This window comes from Columba livia, chromosome 2, assembly GCF_036013475.1.
Source record: "Columba livia isolate bColLiv1 breed racing homer chromosome 2, bColLiv1.pat.W.v2, whole genome shotgun sequence".
In the NCBI taxonomy this organism is placed as follows: domain Eukaryota; kingdom Metazoa; phylum Chordata; class Aves; order Columbiformes; family Columbidae; genus Columba; species Columba livia.
Window position 1 is genome coordinate 96,493,175 of NC_088603.1, and position 21,714 is coordinate 96,514,888.

General features: G+C 44.2%; 1 protein-coding gene across 2 annotated transcripts; it reads left to right on the forward strand.

The window, feature by feature from the left end:
* Positions 1–391: 391 nt before the first annotated feature.
* IRX1 (iroquois homeobox 1) lies at positions 392–20,868 on the forward strand. Of its 2 annotated transcripts, none has more exons than XM_065052915.1 (4): positions 392–1,201; positions 3,806–4,820; positions 5,392–5,464; positions 11,135–20,868. In XM_065052915.1, exons 1-4 carry the CDS (start codon positions 938–940, stop codon positions 11,142–11,144), a joined length of 1,362 nt encoding a protein of 453 aa, XP_064908987.1. In that variant the 5' UTR covers positions 392–937; the 3' UTR covers positions 11,145–20,868. The 2 variants fall into 2 exon arrangements, with proteins under 2 accessions (XP_064908987.1, XP_064908986.1); XM_065052914.1 differs by lacking the exon at positions 11,135–20,868 and adding an exon at positions 5,890–6,290 and having other exon boundaries at positions 393–1,201.
* Positions 20,869–21,714: the final 846 nt, after the last annotated feature.

Here is a 21,714-nt window from a genome sequence, read left to right on the forward strand (position 1 = left end):
AGTCGCCTGGCTGCAAAGCCCCCTTTTCCTCTCACGGCCACACTCGTTTGTTCCTGAGTCCAACGACGACAAGGGGGACTCAAAGGTGGAAAAAAACAGCAACACAGTTGTTTTTGTTAAAAGGGGACACACTAAGGCTGCGAAACAGCAAAACCCCAATGTTGGACAGCTGTAAAATCGTGTAGACAGGTTGTCATACAGCAGTGGGGGCTTTTCTGAAAGGAGCCCATTGCTAAACATTAAATACACACACAGCAGAGCACAGCAGCTGCGCGGACACACGCACACGCGCGCATACACACACACACACGCACACGCAGGCACCGAGGAAAGTGGCCCAGGCTGAGCTGTGCACCACGTGCTGCACTGAGGGGGGCGGGAGGGGGCGCGGGGCGGTGCTTACAGCTCAAGTGGGTGCCAATCAAAACATCAACTTCAAATTGTATCTGAAAGATCAGCCTAGGACCTAAGGGCAGACACATCAGTTGGAGCTCAATTGTTGATCAGATCACATCTAAGGGATTTAGGAGCACAGAAGAGCCGAGATTTGAGGAAAGACACCCCACTGAATCCTTCCACACTCCTCCTCCTCCATATCTAGGTTGCAATATATCTCTGACAGAAAGAAATCAGAACGAAAAAAGAAAATTATCGGCTCGATTTCTGTTCTCTCGCCCTGCCTGACTCCAGTAAAGAAGTGGGGGCGGGGGGGAGAGAAAAAAAAAAAAAGAGAGAGAAAGAAAGCCAGAGAGAGATCCAGAGAAGCCCGGGTTTGTTCCGCTCCCCTCCCCGGCTGTCCAGGCTCCCTCCTCCCCCTTTTTTTTTTTTTTTTTGTATAATTCCTTCCCCCCCCCCCCTTTTTTTTTTTTTAATTTTATATTTCTGCCGCTTCTGCCGCCGCCGCCAGTGCCGCCGCCGCTGTGCCCGCGCCCCGGAGATGTCCTTCCCCCAGCTGGGCTACCCGCAGTATCTCAGCGCCAGCCAGGCGGTGTACGGGAGCGACCGGCCCGGGGTGCTGGCCGCCGCCGCCGCCGCCGCAGCCGCCGCCGCCGCCGCTTCGGGCCGGCCCGCGGGCGCCGAGCTGGGCAGCGGCTCGGCCGCTGTCACTTCGGTTCTGGGCATGTACGCCAGCCCCTACAGCGCCCCCAACTACAGCGCCTTCCTGCCCTACACCGCCGACCTCGGCCTCTTCTCCCAAATGGTGAGTGAGCAACCGCGCTGCCTCCCGCGCCCCACCGGGCCCTCCGAGCGCGGCCGCGACGCGCGGTGGCCGGGGGAGCCGGGGGCGGGGGCGGGCGGAGGCCGCGGAGCCGAGCGCGGGGAGCGGCGAGGCGGTGCGTTGACGGCTCCCGCCCGGCGCGGGGTTCGCCGCGGAGAGGGGAGCGTGTGTGTCGGCGGGTCTGCGAGGGAGAGAGGGGCCGGGGGGCTGCGGAGTCCGTCTGCAGGCGCAGCCCCCATCCACCCCGTCGTTCCAGACGGGAAAAACTCCTCCGAGTTTGTCTTCTTGGCGGTGGAAAGGCTGAGCAGGGGTCCTGCCTCCGTCTTGTCGGCTTTCCCTAGCAACTCGGCTTTTTTTTTTTTTTTTTTTTTTTTTATTGTTGTTACTGGTGGTGTTGTTGACGGGTGATATTGTCGGTCCTGTTGTTTCAGTTGGCTTTCCAGCGCGCTCCTCTTTCCGCCTGATCCTTTGCTTTCCCGCCGAGCTATTAACAGGTTCTGTCCGAAAGGCCAAAGTGCAGTTAGCTAGCTGGGACGCCCGTGTATTTCAAGACGTTTTCCTTAAGCCCTAAAAATGGTCCGTTCGGTTCCCTGAACTTTTCATACTCTGATCATGGCAAGTATCATAGATCGGATTTGCATCAAGCGAAGGAGAGCATCTACATCCCACTATATGCATCGGAGCAGAAAGAGATATTGGCTCTAACTCTAAAACAAATTACCGTCACCCAGATTGTCCTCGAATCTTTTATTTTTTCTTTTCTTTAGAACGTAATAGTTTAGAAGTGTAACATTTTTTTAATTTTTTATTTATTTATTTTAAAATTACTGTTTTTCTCTCTCATGTCGTTGAAACGTTTTCGTTGCTAGTATTCCCAAATTTCTCGGTGACGGTACGCACAGGCTTTTCTTGTGCCCCCTGGAACACAGAAGTGTGAATATTTGTAACTGGGTGCATGCAAGGCATAACTTGTGAGGGTATTTAATACATATATGTAGGCAAGTAGGTAGATACGGTGTTGAACAAGGGTCCACATATGAAAACAGATCATTTTATGCTGCAAATATTTCCTTCGAAGGCACTTTTAAGATCATGCACTTCCTACTTTTTTAACCTTGATTTTTCAAATGCAGTAAAAGTTGACACAGAAGCAATGAGTGATTTACAAGTGGCTTCTTCAAAAGAATTCCCAACAGAGATTACACAAAAAATATCATTTCAGCAACAATAACAACAGACAGCGCAATAAAGGGAGTGCAGAAAGCCTACTCTGTAACACATTACAAAAATTACATCGGGCTTCTCTTTGTGAATAAGCTTTGTCTCTGAAATTAAAATACATGATCCTTTTTAACTGTTTGGCAAAGTTAGATTAGTTTCTTCGCGGACATTTTTGAAGAGGTTAATTTTTAAGGCTGACACAAATTTCGCAAGAGTAATAACAAGAACATGTTTCTGGACTAGAAAAAAAAAGTGCGATATTGTAGTAGAAGAAAAAAACTGAAAATATCTCTAAATGTTAGCTATTCAGGAACAGTTCCTACTCACAAAGTATCCTTTGATGTTTTACTACAGTGATTTACCATGACGGTGATATTTTGAAATAAATTCTAAAATTCTGAGCATTTGTACATGATGAGCTAAAATATTAAGTTAATATCTGGACAATTTGGGGTAATAATGAGGCCTAATGAGGTTGCTAGAAAGATAAAATGTTATTTACCAAAACACCTGATGGGGTAATTTGACTTGCTGTGTTTTACTACTGATGATAAAAAGAATATTGATTGCAAATAAATCACCGTCTCTAAATGCTTGTAAACAATTTGTGTTTGCCCTGCCCAGATCAAAGTAAAACTTATGAGATAAAGTGTTGCATATCCATATCCTACAATGTTTGAATTAGTTTTAATTCCAGAGTTTAAAGGCTCTTCCAACACTTAGAAGTTAATATTTTACACCAGAATCTTAGAGTGTGACTGAGGGGCTGGAGGTGGGGAGGCGTTGGCTTGAGTGTGAAAAATCTCTTACATTTTAAGTGTCTTCGTACTGAAGTTGTGCATTCACCTCCCCCGTCTCGTCTCACGCCAACTCCTTTTAAAGGCAGATCTGGGGCCAAAGACGAATGCTCTGCATGCATTTCTAATATCCTCCTGGATATTTTTCAAGTAAAATGCGTCGTTGTGCGCAGGCATTAGTTTATAACTGTAGTGTAGTACCTGCTTTCTCTGGCTGATAATTTCAAGAGCACAATAAATTGTGTCGCCGAGGCGACTGCGAAATTGCTTCTTTTCCATCGTTTGATTTGATTTGGTTTGCGGAGAAAATTAGCATACGGTCTGGCAGAGCCCAGCTTAGCCCCTCTCTTTTCCTTCCCCCGCAAGAATAGGGGATCATTTGGGAATAACTCTGTCTGATCTAAACGTGAAGAGCCTGGAGCGGGGAGGGCCGAATTTGCCTGTGAAGACCCTCTGCACCGCTCCAAGGCGTATTCCGGCTCCAGGAGTAGCCTATTCAGGTCTGTTAGAGACGCTAACGAGGTAATTGATGTGCTTTTTCCTCTCCGCTTGTCTGAATGTGTTACAGGGCTCCCAGTACGAGCTGAAAGATAATCCGGGTGTCCACCCCGCTACCTTTGCTGCCCACACTGCCCCCGGCTATTATCCCTACGGACAGTTCCAGTATGGGGACCCGGGGCGGCCCAAAAACGCCACCCGGGAGAGCACCAGCACCCTCAAGGCCTGGCTCAACGAACACCGCAAGAACCCCTACCCCACTAAGGGCGAGAAGATCATGTTGGCCATCATCACCAAGATGACCCTCACCCAGGTCTCCACCTGGTTCGCCAATGCCCGCCGGCGGCTCAAGAAGGAGAACAAGGTGACCTGGGGCTCCAGGAGCAAGGACCAAGAAGATGCAAATATCTTCGGGAGTGACAACGAGGGGGACCCGGAGAAGAATGAAGACGACGAGGAAATCGACCTGGAGAGCATAGACATAGATAAAATCGACGAGAACGATGGGGAGCAGAGCAATGAGGAAGAGGAGGAGAAACCTGAACTCCTGAGACAAAGCAGTGAAGAGGAGCACTTGGAAAAGGAGAAGGATTTGGCACTGACAGGGTCTGAAGGCCTGAAACCCAAAGACACACTGACCATGGTGAAGGAGGCCTCTGACAACAGCACACGAATCATCAGTCCCGGGGGACAGAACAATTTACAGATGCCATCTCACAGCAAACCCAAGATTTGGTCTTTGGCAGAGACAGCAACCAGTCCTGATGGTGCCCTGAAATCTTCTCCCCCTCCACCCCCTCCTCCCCAGGTTAACCACACTTCTCCACAGATCCAGCACCCCGCTTTTCTCCCTAGCCATGGACTCTACACATGCCAGATTGGCAAATTTCACAACTGGACAAATGGGGCTTTCCTCACTCAGAGTTCCCTGCTAAATGTGAGGTCTTTTTTGGGAGTAAATCACCACCACGCTACTCATCACAATCATCACCTCCAGGCCCAGCAACAACCTTCTGTTTTAACAGCCACCCTGGGAGCCCTAAGCAGTGAAAAACCTTCAGAGAGGACCAGTCCCAAACACATAGGTAATTAATGCATCAGGCACCCACCTCCCCCTTCACTCCTAACACATACACATGAACATCTTCTACTTGAGGGATGGTGTCAGATTCAGCCCTGGTGTAACTGGTTGCTTTTAACGGAGTTAAAGACAGTTTACCCTAGCATTGTTTTGCTTGTTTCTTTCTTTCTTCTTTTTTTTTTTTTTTTTTTTCCCTCAAACATGTTGATTGCACCCGATTTTACGTGGATGATTACATTCTCACCCTATAAGCCCATCCAATAAGATGAGAATGCAGAAAAAGTGCAGTGAAATATATAGTTTTAGTTTTGCTTTCCTTCCCTCCTTTCTGGCCCTCATGTCCAAATAATTCCAGTGGCAGTCCAAAATGTGGCAAGAAAGCTTGCATACTCCTTAAATATTGAAAGTAAGGAATAGCGCCGTACACACACATACACACACATATACCTACACATGCCTGAACAAGACGGGGAGAGGGAGATTTGTTTTCTGCACACAGCCCAGAGGTTTTCAGCTGTTATTCTAAAATGGTTCTCCTGTTTTTGCCTTTTTTTTTCTCTTCTGTCTCCTTCTAGAAAGAGAAAATGTACCAAGAACTGACTCCCCACCTCAGCCGCTAAAATCGCCCTTCCAGCCTGTCCGTGACAAGTGAGTTTGTTTGTTTGTTTTCACTGCAGGAATGTTACTTATGTGGAACAGAGTGTTTGAATAATAAAGACTAATTATAACACCTAATCATCACCGTAATAATACATACAGACAACAAGAACAACATAGAAGTTGCTGTAATCTTTTCAAAGTAAGGCTAAATTACAATTGTACATAGCCAGACTGTAACTTTTCTGAAACTTAACAGACCTCAAAGATCTCGTGTTAATTACACCAGTGACAATGATAATGATTTCTGTGCAATTAACTAATACTAGGACGCCATAGCAATAGACAGGCAATTATAGGAAAGGATTCTCTCTTCTTTTTTTTTTTTTTTTTTTTCTGAAAGATTGTTACCTTTTTTTTTTCTTTTTCTTTTTTTTTTTTTTTTTTTTTTCCTCCTCCTCCTTTCCCCCCTGCAGCTCTTTGGCTCAGCAAGAGGGAACACCGAGAATTTTAACAGCTCTCCCTTCCGCTTGATTAAATGGTTTGGTGAAAACATATTACAGAGACTGGTATTAAGGACAAAAAAAAAAGATTAAAAAAAAAAAAAACTATACAAACGACTCCCATCAATCTCCTTTTGCAATAAGGTGGAGCAAATCTATAAAAGCGATTACACAAATCTGTAGATGGATCCCCTTCTTCATTGTACCATTTCAGATCGTGTTATTCTAACCATTCTTGGATTATTTGTTTGGCAAATGTTCCCCATGTGTTTGTGTTTTTTCTGTATATAGAGTGATTTCAGATTGTAAATAGCGCGTCAGCAAAACTTGTCTAAATCATATATTTTTGTCTAATAAACTAAATGAAATTATGAGCTCTCTTCAGGTATGTATTCTGTTGCTGCAGATCTTATACATATATTACAAATCTATTCAAACATTTATAATTTGCTTTCTAGAAAGTCTATTTGCCTGTCGATAACTGAAACTTAAAATACCAAATCCAAACTTTTAATGAGTCTTGTAGATTGTCAAAAACAAGACGCGAGCTTCCCTTTTCATTCACATAAATTTAAGAAGCTGAGTGAAGCTGGTTCTTGACTAGTAAAATTAAAGGTATTTTTTCAATTGTGATGAATCAGACGTGTTCTGTAGTATCCATTTTCCATTTTCCATCCATAAATTAATCTGAGTTCCACTTACGTTAAAAAACACATTCTTGAAAATGAAAGGGACACATTTTTTTACAGTTTCCTAATGTATAACTTTTCTGTGCAAACCGGTTCCTAAATTGGATCAAGAGCTTTAGCGCTTCGGTACACATTCCTGATGAAGTCGAAAAAAAAAGATTAGGAAAGAGAATTATTTGTAACGATTCACACTTGAAATAAACACGGAGAAAATATAACTGTGAAAGATTTTTTCCCTGTGAGATTAAGCACAATCCTAGTAGAAAAAAAAAAAATGGCAGCTCTTGCACTTCCCAGAAGAAAGTTCTGCGATTCCTATCTGTTGGCTAAAAAGAGACAGAGAGACAATCTATAGATTCATAAAGGCATTAATCTTCCAAAGACGGTCCGTTAAAATGTGTAATATTTTGAGTGTTTACTTCTTTTCTCTCCTAAATGAGAACACTAAATGAGCATTGAGGTGCTAATAAGATACCAGATGGTTGTTGATGGTGGAAAATGGAAAGAAGCAGCTGGGAAAGTCATTAAGAAATAATGTGGTGACGCCCTATCCAAACGGAACCAACCTCAAACCAAGACTTGTCGGAAACAAGATGAGATTTTCAAATAAAATATTAATAAAATCCTTGTCAGATATCAGAATATTGATCTTGCTTTAGCTGCAAAATCATCGCAAGCAAAGCGAGGTCTAGGTGAACTGTCGCTTAGAGATCTGCTGGCAAAGCAGTGGAAGTGGTAGGCTTCTATTTTTTTCGTTTTTCAAATGGATCAGAGAAACAGATCAGACGAGAAATAGATTTTGTGTGGGATATCTGAAGGGCTGAAGTGCACAGCGCGCCGTCTCTCTGAAAAGAGACTCTTTTTGCCATCCTGCGGCTCCCAGCATAGCATCAATGTGTTTGCTTTCTGGCTTTAATTGCTTTATTTTTCCGAAATCACAGTCAGTCCTGCGTTGGCAGCGTTTCTAACAAAAGAGTATATTACAGTTTTAACCAAACCGTAATAACATAGCTTTCCGAGGAAAAAAAGGAGTGGAAAAAGTCTTTAAAAAAAAAAAAAGAAAGAAAAAGAAAAATAAAAAAGACTTCACGCCTGTAAAGACAAAAGGCGCGTCAGATCAGCGCTAATGTAAACGTGATGGAATCACTTTCTGCTTCCTACCAGTTCAGAAGAAATAGCTGCAGCCCCGCACAGGCCGCCTCTCTCCCGCTTTAGGCCTGGCTTCCCAAATTCCTCAGGGGAGCCGCAGCCGGTCCTGAGCAATCCGGCGGTCCGGGATGCTGCCGCCAAGGGCCAGCCCTGGTCCCCCTCTCCGCCGCCAGTCCCACTGTCCTGGTTGGGCAGCGCTCCTTCAAAAGGGGGAGAGGACATGTGAAAAACGGGCAGTGATGCTCTGGCGAGGAGCAGCGAACGCGGCGGTGCCAAATTGGCTTAGGGAGGAGAGGGGATTACTTTGCGGCATACGAACGTCTAGAAGGGACTTTTAATTGTGGAGAGCGAAGGAGTGTGAGTGTGTGTGTGTCCTCTGTGCGTGTGTAAGCGGGCACTCCCGCTTCCCGCCTGCCAGCGGCGGGCAGCTCCGAGCGGACGAGAGCGGGTCGGAGCGGGACCGAGCGGCGGGGCGCGGGCCGGGCTTTGGGCGGGCTCGCAGCGCCCTCTGTGGGCTGCGGGCGGCGCCGTTCCATCGCCCGGCGCGGCGGCAGCCGGAGGTACGGGCAACTCAGCTCAGCCGGGGGTGAGATTGCTGGGGGGGGCGGGCTGTCCGCCTTTAATTCAGCCAGAAAGCCAGCAACATCCTCCGGAGTGTGCTTCCAGTTTTGATTATGCTCCGGAGAGTGATAATTCCCACTAGTTATCTGGCTGACAGTTTTCCGCCTGTGGAAGCTTCAGGATCTCTAGAGCAGACTCTGCCGCAGAACTTGATTTTTTTTTTTCCATCTGCTTGTTTGATTTTCCCAGCCCCCTTTCCCCCCACCCAGTAACACCAACAGTTGCGATGTTTCCCTCCTCAAACAGCTGAGGGGGTTACGAAGGGGTTGAATGAAGCCCCGCGGGCTCAGCGCCGAGCCGACACCTTCCAGCACCTCCCCCCACTCCGCCCGGAGCTTTTGTCCGGGATGGGACGAAGCACCCGGGCGCCTACCTCCGCCCCGGCTGGAGAAGGGGGGGGCTGCCAGGGGGACTGCCAGCTGGCGGCGGGAGGAGCGCCCCCGGGACCGCGGGATGAGTGCTCGGACGGAGGGTACTTGTGCCGCGTCCAAACTTTCTGGACAGGAGGAGCGCAAAGTGGCTTCCCATTAGAAAAGCCAAAGCCGAAAAGTCATAAGGCCAACTGAGAAGCGTCGTGTTGCTCAAGTGAGCCAAGCTCTCGTGTGGGTGCGTGCCTAAGTGCCCAGCAGCCCCCGAGGGATGTCGCCTTAGCCTGGCTGTCACCCGAAAGGAAAAGGTGATTTCGTTTGTTTCCTCCATCAGCCACACCGAGGTGGCCTTTCCTCCTGGAGGACGTTTCAGAGAGAGCGGAGGCATGCGAGCGGTCAACGCATTATCGCACGGGGCCCTCGGGGTCTCCCGGTGCACCGCGGGGTGCGGTGCGGGGCCGGGGAAATGCGCATACACCGTCCTTCCCGCTCCGCGCCGCGGGCCGCTCCGCACCGGTTTTAGGAGGGAGCACGGGCTCCATATTTCCTGGGTTTCTCTTGTCACGTGAGCCGTGCTAGGAATGATCGTGTACGTCACCTTGGCAGGAAAATAAGTTCTAGTTTTTCTGTCATATTTTCCGTTTTCATTGAGATCCGCCCTGGCAGATGTATACCAGTAAATTACCAGTGAATACCACAGGGTAGGGAGAATAATAAAGGAGAAGCTTAAGCCTAACGATTTGCCTTAATTGGGAACGCTTCGAGCTGATAAGAGTAAATTGGAAAGTCCTAGTTTCCTTTTTTTTTTTTTTTTTTTTTTTTTTTTAAAGATGACGGAACCTGAAACTGCTAAATAAAGTCGATAGGAAAATTTGCATTGAGTTGGATGTGAGCTACATTGACTAATACTCTAATACTTCTTTTAGAACAGCGACCGAGTGCCAGGATACATTTTCTTGCTATTTAAAAGTGTGGCAGTAAACATTTTTCACACGTTCGCGTAATCCTCCATCGTCCCCCAGTAAAAATTGGCTCCCTGTCTTGTGTCTGTTGTTATTTACTTAGCATTAACAGAAGAATGTCAGAAATCTGTGAAGAGAGAACACTGAATAGTTGATACAATTTCGAGTTCAGCAAACTCCGAAATTAGCATTTGGCAGGACACACTAAAAGCAAACGGCAGCTTTACGGGGATTTAGCTTTGTCACTGAGACGTAGTTATGAAACGTGCTTATTGGTACACATGCCTCTTTTTTCATTCTTTTTCTATTTTGTTCTGAAAAATAAATCTATTTTTAACAAGGAGAAAAAAATAAGCCCGGAGAAAGGGAACAAGAAAATTAGCAGGGTGCGTGTGTTTAAACGCTCGTTCCTATGATTGTTCGTTCTCGGCTCTTGTCATCTCTTTTTGTTGGTTGGGTTGAGTTTTTGAGGCTCTCTCTCCGAAGCTTGACCAGCCGCGCAGCCGCTACCGGCAGCGACCGGCAGGAGCCGCGGCGGGGGCGCCCCCGGGCCGCGCCCGCCCCCATCACCGGGTCCCGCCGGGGCCCTTGCACCAGTCCTCATCGCGGGGCACGTCACATCTCCCCGTAACTTTCATTGTGTGGCCGTGTTTTCCTCCCCTCCCCAGCTTTTTTTTTTTTTTTTTTTTTTTTTTTCTTTTTTTTTTATAGGCGCCGATCAATTATTCACAAGCACATTTATCTCCTCTGCAATATGGAGAATTCATATTCATATCTCTGTTTTAGTGGCCTGACACTGATTAATGTAATATGCACAGCGGCTCCGAGCGCAGCCCCGCTCTATGAATCATGCACTATAAAGTTTCAATCGTCCTTGTAGATGAGACTATTACAAAAGAGCGGAGAGTAGCGGGGGCGGGGAGGCGGGGGCCGGCAGGAGAGAGGGCTCTTCGCCGCTGCCGGCCATCGGCCCTGTGTTAAACAGCTTCGTATTGAAGCGACCCGGCGACTGATGGGGGACAATGCGGGCCCGGCATTCGTTCCGCCCGGCGGGACTCACGCAGACACTGCTTCCCCTCCTCGGCCTGCCCCGGCCGCCCACCGCCGCCCCACGCCGTCTCCCCACCGGCCCGGCCCCGGGGAAAGGGTTGCCTGAGCCTGGCCTCGCCCCCCATCCCCCTCGGCCACGCAGAGGCAGGGCAATGCGGGCTGCCAGGCGCCCGCCATGTCGGGTGTGCACCCCGGAGCTGGAAAGGGACTCAGGCTGACCTGCGATGTGCCCTGCCTGGGCTAAGGGGCTCAGCCTGCCCGCAAAGGCTGGGTGCCTGCGTTGTGGCTGGGGAGTGAAGGTGTTAAAGGGAGTCCCCATTGCCTGTCTAATTATTATTATAATTTTTTTAAAAACTATTTTTATTTTTTTAATTCCTAGATGTCCATAAAAGGCAAGGTGTGAAGAATGGGGGCGGCTGGCAGAAGCACGCTGGACAGGCTGTTGGCACACAAGCAGCACGGGGCTGATGAGTCATAAGTGCCAAAGGGAGCCTCAAAACACCGGCTCTGTCATGTGTCCACCTTCCCCTGGCTCCCAGGGCTCAATTTGTGGGGGAAGGCCTCCCTGCCATTTCAGTGACCACCCTGTGCCTAAGTCCCACTTTTCACACCACCCACCTACCCACAGGCTGCTGGCGCATGGAGAGGTACCCTGAAACCCAGCAACCTGCCATGGGTCAGGCAGTCATGGCCTAAACCATCTGGGGCAGATCCCTGCTGGCCCATGGGGAGCAGAAGGTTGTGTGGAGTTGTGCCGTCCGGGACTGCTGGTCCCACTCTGCCAGGGTGACCGACGAGGCCTGAGCCCAGCGCCAGCTTTGTCGGGACTGTGGCGATGAGGGACATGGGGCCCGATTCCAGGTTTGGAGCTGCCAAGTTTTACGTTTCAGCAGTAAATCTTACCTGGGACTAACAAATCAAGTAAAATGCTGGAACATGTAATAAACATGGCCTGCGTAGTGTGTTTTCCAGTGAGAAGTTACAGAAACGGCTCCTGGCGAGGTTGGTGTTCCCCATTGTGCGGTGCCCCCATGCAGTGCCGTTCATAGCTTGCCTGTAAAACCAGCCATGTGGACAGGAATCGCTGGAAGAACCAGGAGACTGAAAACCCCATAGAAATGGGTATTCAAAATTTAAGACTTAGAAAATATGAGCTCTTAAAACTAAACAATGTACTTCTGTGAGGAATTAATTTACTCGAGTCCCGTCACCTTTATTAATATTAGTTTTGGCTTCTCTTTTGTGTATGTAAAGAGAATACATGCATGAGTGTTTGCAAAAAAAAAAAAAAAAGCAGAAAAAATACATCATTTATCTGTTTTTTACTTACTTTAATTAGCATTACAGACATCCTTCACATCTGACAGCCAAACTTGTATCCCGACATGTGCCTTTGGAGCCAAGCTAATGCAAAAATGCAAATGCGGGACGCACACGGATAGGTACCGGTGGTGCCTCTCCTGAGAATACAAAGTGCCGGCGTAAACTCCATGCAGAACTAAAGGCAGGTTTAAAAAGTAACATTTATTTTTACTCCAGATTTATGGCTGACCCGTAGATAATTAAAGGTTTTATTTTGAGCTGTTGGCCCCACACAATACATTGTCCTTTGTTGCTGCACAAGTAGCGCTTTCCCTGTGCTGCCTACGGTTCAAAAACAATGAAGCAATCCATTTATTTTGTTGGTCAATTGTAGCACAAAGTGAGGTGGTCAGTGTGGAAAGTTTATCACTGTCTTGTCCCTTTGGAGGAGGCAGAGCATTCACACACCCTCTGCCCCAGTACACAAATGTCAGTCTTTTTGCAGGCTGCTGTTTTCCTTTTGAAGATGCCGATGGTGTCTCTGATCCACTAATCCATTTATCCAGTTTCATGAGTGCATTGGCTGAATACGCTCACAATAGCCTTGCCCAGCTGGAAACAAGAAGTCAGGGAGTGCAGCCGGCACACCCACCAATGCCTGACACCACTCTTGTATGAGGCTTGAGTGCTTGTCTCAAAAAAAAACCCCATCCCAACCCAAACCAAAACCCCCAGAGCCCTCAACCTGCTGCAATGTGCCCGATACTGTGATCCTTCCCTCCCTGAGAGCAGAAGTGTTTTTAGAACCGTCTATAATGTACTACAGGGTTGTATTATTTTCATGATATTTGGCTGTGTCAGTGAGGGTTGAAGCTTGAGGAAAAAAAATGCCTCCGGGACTCTACAAACAAGTGCACATTAAAGAAACTGGTCAGTTGCTGCCAAGCAGGAGGGTGCATGGGGGAGGCAGCGGGCAACGGGCTTCCATTTGTGTTCAGTGCTGTGCCGTTATTTGCCAGCTTTTTATTGCATTTTAAATGTATGTTTAATTACCAGTGTTATTGGTAATAACAGAATGTTTGAAAATATTAAATACATTTGTGAGCTTGTGTGAAAAAAGAAGTTAAAAGGTGTTCGGTGCACAGAATGTTAAAAAGATCTCACAATGAAGTGATTAACATTTTTATGAATAAAATTAATCACGCATTAACTCTGCAGCTCAATACATCTGAATGCCAAATGTTGCACAGCAGCCCTTTCCCCTAAACCCAAGAATTTTGGATGCAGTATTGACCCACATCAAACAGTCATCTATTAGTAATGGCAGTGTAGTTATGAGAAGATATTTTAATAATGTACATTTACATTTGAGGCAAGCAAATAAAAAGGAGAAAAGAAATTTGGGGTATTTTGTCAGGATTTGTGAGGACCGGTAGGCACATAAAATACATTAGGAAGCAGTCAATAGGGGCAACTGTTTGGAGAAAAAAGAAGTTTATGCTGCGCTTATGGAAGCAAGGAGCAAAGTCACCGTAGTAAACAGATTCCAGTGGATTGTGCTGAGCTCTCCTCAGTTCTTATTAGTGTACTCATTGTTCTGGACAAAGCTTATTAGGTTTTAAGATGGGAGCTTAACATTATTAAAATTTCCACTGTGTCAGATAATAAAATGTGATCTCTTTCTCTCTCTCTCTCCCCCCTTCCCTCCGTGTGTCTGTGTATATGTGCACGCGCACGCGCGCGCGTGTGTGTGTTTTCTAATCTCTTGCCACTGTGGTTTTGGGATTATTCCAGCAGGCTGTACAAAGGAAAGCAAAGGCATCTGAAGTGTCACTCTACAGCTGTGGCAAAGTAACAGAATTTCCATTTTGTTGATGCTCCCAGCACATGTGTGCAGCAGAAGGTGATATCAAAGGAGCCGTTCTTCCTCAGTTCTGCACATTATTTTTCACTGCTGTGGCGAATCTCTCTGAGCTCCGTGAACCAATAAAACAACGGTCCCTGTTTGAGTTGATATATTAATATTTACTGAGGATTTGCAAGGTCGGGGCTAAATGTCAGCAGATTGCTGGGGCAGTACTGTGGGGAATAATTAAACAAATCTCACAGCAGTTCAGCCTCCTAACATCTTTATTAATTTTTTTTCCTCTTTTTTTTTTTTTTTTTTTTTTCCTTTCTGGAAACAGTACACTGAAATAGTGCTTTTCCAGCCTTAGTGAAGATTTGAGAGAAGTTTAATAATAAAATCCTGGATTGGAAGTATTTGGTTTTGACAGTTGCTTGGCCCACTTGCCTGCAGATGTTAGTTGGTTTTGAAGGCTATGATGTGTGAATTATCACCAAGCTGCTGGGATTCTCACCTGCCTCTCCATCAAATTTGTCTTGACCAGTCTGCCAAGTACAATAACATCGCTACTATAAATGGAGACCCAAATTGGCTTCATTAAGTAGTGGGTCTGCTTCTCTAAGAGAAGAAACTGGAGGACCCCAATTCAGTACACACATGTCCCTTAACATGATTATAGTGTGCACTTTAGTACAACTTAGACAATTCTCTTTAATAAGCTTCATAATTAGTGTTGGGATGCCTCATTACAAGTCATTGCCTGTAGCAGTCCTAGGCCAAACAGCCCTTCTCAATCTGATTTATTTTATTTTATTTTTTTTTTATCAGGCAGCAGGAGCTGTCTAGAGCTTTTTGTTTGTATAATGGGGACTTGCATTAAGCCCCCAGTGTAAAAATACCACAAGGAAATTAATTGCTTCTGTGCAGATTCACCACAGATGTGTCCTGTTATGGGGAATGGTGTATTTCTGACATTGCTATACTGCAGTGTGTTGGGAGGAAAAAAAAAAGTCTGGAAAAACTACAAATGCAAACATATTAGCATCCATATAGATTCCTTATGTTGTAACTGAAAACAAGGAGATTTCTAAAGTGTGTCAGGGCCTTCAAGCCTTTTTTGAAATGAAATGGATTTTTTTTTTCTGATTTTATTTTATTTTATTTTGTTTTAATGCTCAAACCCCACTAATAAAATACACATGGCCACATATTCTGTTTGGTACTGGCTGATAAATGTGGTACTTAAAATAACACACACGAGGAGTGTGGTGACTCAACGCAATAAGAAGGCTGACACACAAAGCTGCCCTCAAGGTCAGTGGTTTGTTATCTATCACTGTTGGTCAGGTTGTGAATCACAGCTGCAAGTTTCAGCAAGTTAAGGGGAGGAGGAGCATTCAGAGTGCTTGCCCTGTGGAAAAGAAAAGCTGAGCTGGTGGTTTGTTAGCTGCAGCTGAACATCACCCTGCAGCTTCTGGGTAATGCCCATTCCCCTGTCACTACAGCAAAGCTGGAAAGTGCCTTGATCCAGATACGAGTGCTTTGATTTACTTGTTAGAATTCAGGTGGAAGGGTTTAGGGTTAGCAAGTCCACCACTGCAGAGCCTTGTAGCACTGCCCTCTCGTTATTTATATTGATTTCTTTCATCTTAATCCTTGTAAACTTCAGTTTTGACTTCGGGCTGATCCCTCTGATACAGTTGCATTTGCCTAGTGACATCACTATTGATAACAGAACATTAACAATTCACCTCACAACAGTTATACGAAGGAAGACCCATTTAGAATAACATAATGTGGGAGCTGTGGTATTAGGAATAACTATTTGCATTCTTCACGTGTGACTGTGAAGTGGACTCCATCTATTAATTCTAGGCGCTGCAAAATGAAAAGAAACCAAACAAACCAACAAGTGTCTCCTCTACTCAAATTCAGGATGTTGCCTGTCTGATAATGATACAGTAGCAAAAGTAATAAAACTGTTCTAGTAATGAACCTCCCAGATTAGATTTTCTAAGTATGCGTAACATGAAAAATTCACCATCAAGTTAAATTTCTGTATTCAGGCCCACTGAATTTACATACAGGAAAGACTTCATAGGCCTTAATGAATGTATCTGACAGACATGATTTCAAGAAAATCCACACATTAACTGCAAGCAACAGTGGGAACATGTAAATTGAACATGAACAGATCAGATCAGCGTTCATTTTTACCACACTGCACTTCATAGGATCTTTTACCAGCTGTTTCAGAGCAAATCCTTCAAGTTTTTTTTTATAAAAGGATAAATAATTTACACCTTCACACGAAAAACTATACGTAAAATAAGATAATTTTAAAAATTGGAAAATTAATTTTAAAAGAGATGGTAAACCTTGAAAAATACTGTTTTGCAAAGTGAGATTATGATAATTGTATCTATGTGGTTCTTCTATACACAGAGGAAAAGGGAAAATGGATACTGTCTTCATCCCAGAGAGGCATGTTTTAGGTTGTGTGAGGGATTAGGAGATAGATATAGATGCTTTAATTCAGCATCTCCCTTTGGAGAAGAGTAACACATAAATTCCTTCTCAAGTTACATTTTCTCTGTAGTCATCTTCTTACTAACTTTACAATAAATAAAAGCAGTAGAAAGGAGGAGGAAGTGGAAACCAATTCATGTCACCAACTACCTTTTTTTTTTTTTAATTTATATGGTCTTCTACTATTGTATATGTGAGTGCATGTGTATGTTAGAGAACGAAGAAATTATTCCCCCAGGCCTTGCTCTTAGGGGCCGCTCTGTGAATCTAAGTGATTACATGTGGACAAGAGGTAAGAGGAGGTGATTTACTGTGAACACAGGAAATTTGTATACTTCTGGTAATCTGTGGTAAATCTACCAGGAAGCTAACGAAGTCTGATCTTGCTGTATGTCTTGTGTGGCTGCTATCTGGTTATGAGGATGCTCTCAGAAGGAGTGTGAAAGCTAAGTGGTTTGGCTCCTTGAAATGCCCAAACACATGGCTTTCTTAGGCAGGACAAGTCAACAGTCTGCCTAAGCCCTCCCTTACCTATTCATGCAAGGTACATGAAGGATCAGAGAAGCATAACAGAAGTGCTGTTCTCACTGACAAACTTGTCCCTCTTAATTGCTTTTCCATGGTAAGTGGCATGTGCATGTTCTTGGTTTTACTATGCTATTCGTTTGCCTGCCCCCTCCCACCCTCCAAAAAATAAAAAAATTACTTATAGTACAGTATAGATCCTATTTACATCTGTTTGATAGCCTCTTACCAGCTTTGAGAAACTGATTCAGTTTGTTCATATTTCTGTGGAGAGCATCCTTTGATAGTACATGATATTTGTGCACACAGTGCAGGTCTTTTGGGTCTTGGGTATGATCACCAACATAAAATGGAAGGTTCTCGCTTGCATGTTTGACAAGTGGCTCTTATCTTTGGAACCTCAATCTGCTCAGTCTCTCCTGACAATAAGCAGTCATAACTCTGGGCTCAGTGACCATGGATGTGGCTTCAGTCAGTTGCTCCTGGAGTGGAAGGGGTGTGGCTGAAGACCATTTGTAGTAAGGGTTCATCGATCATCTTCATCCCATCTTCTCAGGGTCTTTCACTGTCCTCGAGATTTTTATCTTGGTTCTTTCTTTCTTTGTCCTCTCTCTCAAATAGTATCCTCTTTGTTTCTCCCTGTGCCCTCTCAGCAGATAGGAGGCTTTCCCATGTGTTGCTGTAAGAATAGGCTGCTGTCAGCAGACAGCCTGACTGTTCTTGTCTTCTACACCAGACCTCCATGTCTCCATGCCTCTACTCTCCCTTCCTTCTCCAAACTAAAAGCATTCTCCTCCTCTCTTACTTGAAAAACTGACACTTTTACACTTCTTGTGAAACTACAAGGGAAAAAAAAATATTTCCACACTGAGTGCCCACCTCCATCATTCCTTTAGATCAGAAAGCACTCCTCAACTCACTATTGAGGATGTCATTTTACTGGGCTTTTGGGAGAAGGTGACAAATGAGATGCTGCTCTCAGGTCATCACTACAAACATCACAGCTTGTTATCCTGTCCAGTCTTCTGCTGGCCTTGATCCAAACAGAAAAATACAAGAATACTGCTCTTTTTCCTGATGGAAGCTGCTCTTTCCATCAGTTTCAAAGGATGGCAGAAAAATGCTGTCTGTGAACCTCTTAGTCAGAAGCAGCACAATCACTCATATCTCTGATCCCCGGGAGAATATTTACACTTGACAATCATCTCTTTCAGACCTTCCCTTGGAATGAGACTTGAGTCTTACAGGTCTTCTGTAAGAGTCCATTAGTCCATACCTAAATGTGCAGAGGTTCTCATCTCCCAGGATCAGGGCATGTGCGTGCAGATCTCACAGGGAAGACAGAGAAAGCAGCAGTAGAGCTAAGGGCAGTCCCAAAGGACCTCAAGCCCAGAGAACTAACACATGTTGGAAAGTTCAAAAAATATTTTATTGTTGTCAAATGTATAAACCTGATGTGCAATTCTAACCAGATCAGGCTTTGGGCCGTTTGCCCAGTTATTCATAAGGAAGTGTCCAGAGTGGGTAAGATTGTGAGATTCTCCTGGGACACAGCTCTTGATCTGGTTATTTCTTGTTGTGTTTGATAATACACAGTTCTCTGCCAGAGGGAATTCTGGGCTTATATCCATGTTCATCCTCATGTTCAGGCAACAGGGACAAGACTAGTTATGGAAGTGTGCTATGTTTAAATTGAGGGTCCCTCTGAGGGATGGGGCAGTTGTGTGAATTCTGGTCTGAAAGTGATCTCCATCCTTCCCTCTACTTCCTCTTCTGCAGAATGAACACTGTCTTGGGTTTTTTTGCTGTAAATCTGCTTTCCTTAAATATTTTATTGTCTTGCTGCCTAGAAATGTTGAGGGAATTTCCTCAGAAAGTTGTGAAATGTAGCTTGTGAAGTAGTTAATCAGCACACAACAATTATTCCCTCTCATCTGGTGTAGAGGGATAGTCTGAATATCCCAATATAGGATTTTCAGAGGACTGTACGGGAAGCAGAAGTGTATCCTACACAGTGTGAGAGAGTAACTGATCTCCCGCTTGTGAGTAGTACTCACTGATATGTGGAGGAAGAATAACTTCTAGATGCATGAAGAAAGAGTTTGCCAGCCTGGAAACATGGTGCTGGGCAGTGGATATCTTTGGAATAGCTCTCACTGCCACTATGCAGTGATTCCAAACAAGCTGAGGGGTTTGCCTCAATTGGGTGCAAGTCCCTGCAAAGCAAATAATAGGAAGTTGTGGCAAGAGGTCACTCATAGACTTATGTGCATGATAGATGTTTTGCTCTCTGTCTTTCCTGAAATATCCTTCTTTAGGAGATATCATCTTCTGTCCTACTTTCCTCCATTATGTTTTGAGTTACTAGTTTGGAGATCTGTGTTCCCATCTTCCATTCCAAGAACAGAATGAGTTGCACAGTAGTTTCTTTATACATAGCTCTTTATACATTGCACCCTTACAGGTAGAGTTACTCCCATTGGTTTGTGAAGCTCCATCGGCTTTTCCTACTGTTTTCCTCTCTACATTAGGTTGACTTGGTCCAAACTGACAGTACTCTCCGTAGAACTGGAATTGCTGCAACTGATGTTACCATACCATGCTCCTAAACTAACTTTGTCTAGATTTTCTCCTGAGTTGATGATTTCCCAGAGGCAGCATATTGTTATTTGCTTGGCTGCTATACTTAGAATTAAGAGGTCAATGTGTGCCATGTCTTTTTGAAGAGATACACTTTGTGTGCAGAAAGGAGGTATAGGGACATGACGTGAAGAACTTATGATCTTATGTTACAAAATTGTTTAGGGGCTTTTTTTGTGTGTATGTGAGAGAGTTGTGGATAATGTTAGGTTTTTTCAGGAGGGGCACTGCAGAGAACAGGTATTGAGGCTGTATGGAAGTGTATGCTGGAGGTGTTGGACACTTCCATGTTTGTTTGCCATCTATTTCCCTGTTCAAGCAGCAACATGCTTACCATGCCCCAGAGAACATTTAAAAACTAGATGAAAACAAGGGAGTTTGGTCAGGGAATTTGACCTCAGGGCTGTCCACAGAACCAAATTACAAAAAAGACAGTGTAGACATAGCTTTCCAGGTTGGCATGTGTCCACTGTAGTAAGAATAATTGATATTTTGGATAAAAAAGAAGAAACAGGAAAACATCAAAGACTATTTTTGCAAGTTTTTGGGAATTTATGTGTTCAAGGACATTGCAACATCAATACTATTTGAATAGATTCAGTCGTTTCAAGAGTCATTCATTCACATACAGATAAGAGTTCATGGAAATAGTAAACTCTATTTTAGGTTCACAGAACTTTGTAAGTATACCCAGATTTACTGCAGCAGCTGAAAAACATTCAAGGGTGTTCTAATGTGTAAGACTTAACATTTTATCTATTTTGTTTGCTGCAGTCCGGTGAAACATTTGGCACTCTTTTCCATATTTCACTTGTTAGTCACTCCCAGTCACTCTGAGTTCAAATGTGCCATCTTTACTCATGCAAGTAATGTTAAATACAGGAAGAATAACTGTCTTCCAGGAGTCTCAATAGAAGAGTCAGTCCCAGTATTTCCTCAAGAACATAGCTTGCTATTCTAACTTTCATTATAGCAGAATTCTTACACAGTTGTTATATTTTAAGATGGATGAATGAGAATTTTTAGGTGACTGGGGAGAGTGTTTGTGGGATAAACAAGACATCTTTCCTTCAATTTTGAGGAGATATGTATTTTCCCACTTTAGAAATCATGTTTTGTATCTTTTTTGGGCAACTGCTATCACTGGCCACAAAGATGTTCTATAAATTTCAGGATATGGGCAGAGTTTGTAAGAATCTTGCTTAATTATGTGATATATTGTGTTATATTGATTATGTTATTACTTGTAAATCCTGTTCCTTATTAAAGCTGCAGTCATTTTGCAATAAAGTTGTGTTTGCAGTCAATTAATGACTGTCTGGGGGCAATGGACAAAGTAGCAGGAATATTGGTGTGAAGTGGAAAGCATGGTAGTGGGCCTTGCAGTATAAGACTAGGAAATACAAATGCTTGTATCAAGAAAAAGAGAAAAAAAAATATATATATTTAGCCCCTCTTCAGTACACTGGTTCACAGTTTTCTTTTAGGTCCAACAGAAAAAGCAGCATTGTGCAAAGCATCTGCACATGAATACAGGGCAGGATAATATTTGATTTAAAAATACAAGTAAACGATAACTGCCAATATTGAGACCATGTGAAGGCAAAGGAACAAAGCATACTTTCATTGCTAATCATGTTAACATCAAAGTTTGAAGAGTACATTCGCCTATTCAGAGGAAATGCCATCACACTTCTGACGATCACATCTGCCACTAATATCATCCGGCATGTGGTCAGGTCTCTGTTCTGACTTTTATCTCTCTACCAAAATTTCATGTCTTGATTTTAACATCTGATGCTAAATTCAGGTCATACAAAATAAGTACAACTTTTATTTCTTTTCCACTTTTATGATGTGTTCAAGAGATGCATTTTAAAATCAGTATATAGTATTAAATAAATACTTTTTGTTTGTTTGTTTGTTTGTTTGTTTAGAGAGGAGGTGTGTTGTTGTTTGTGGGTTTTTTGTTTGTTTGTGTATTTTTGTTTTCCTTGAGTAGCCTTAGAAAACATTGTGTTAGACCTGTAGGAAATACAGAAGTCTGATTTATCAGTACAATACTCTCATGCCAGAAATCAATGAAGTTTCATCTCTGTAAAACTGGAGTAGTACAC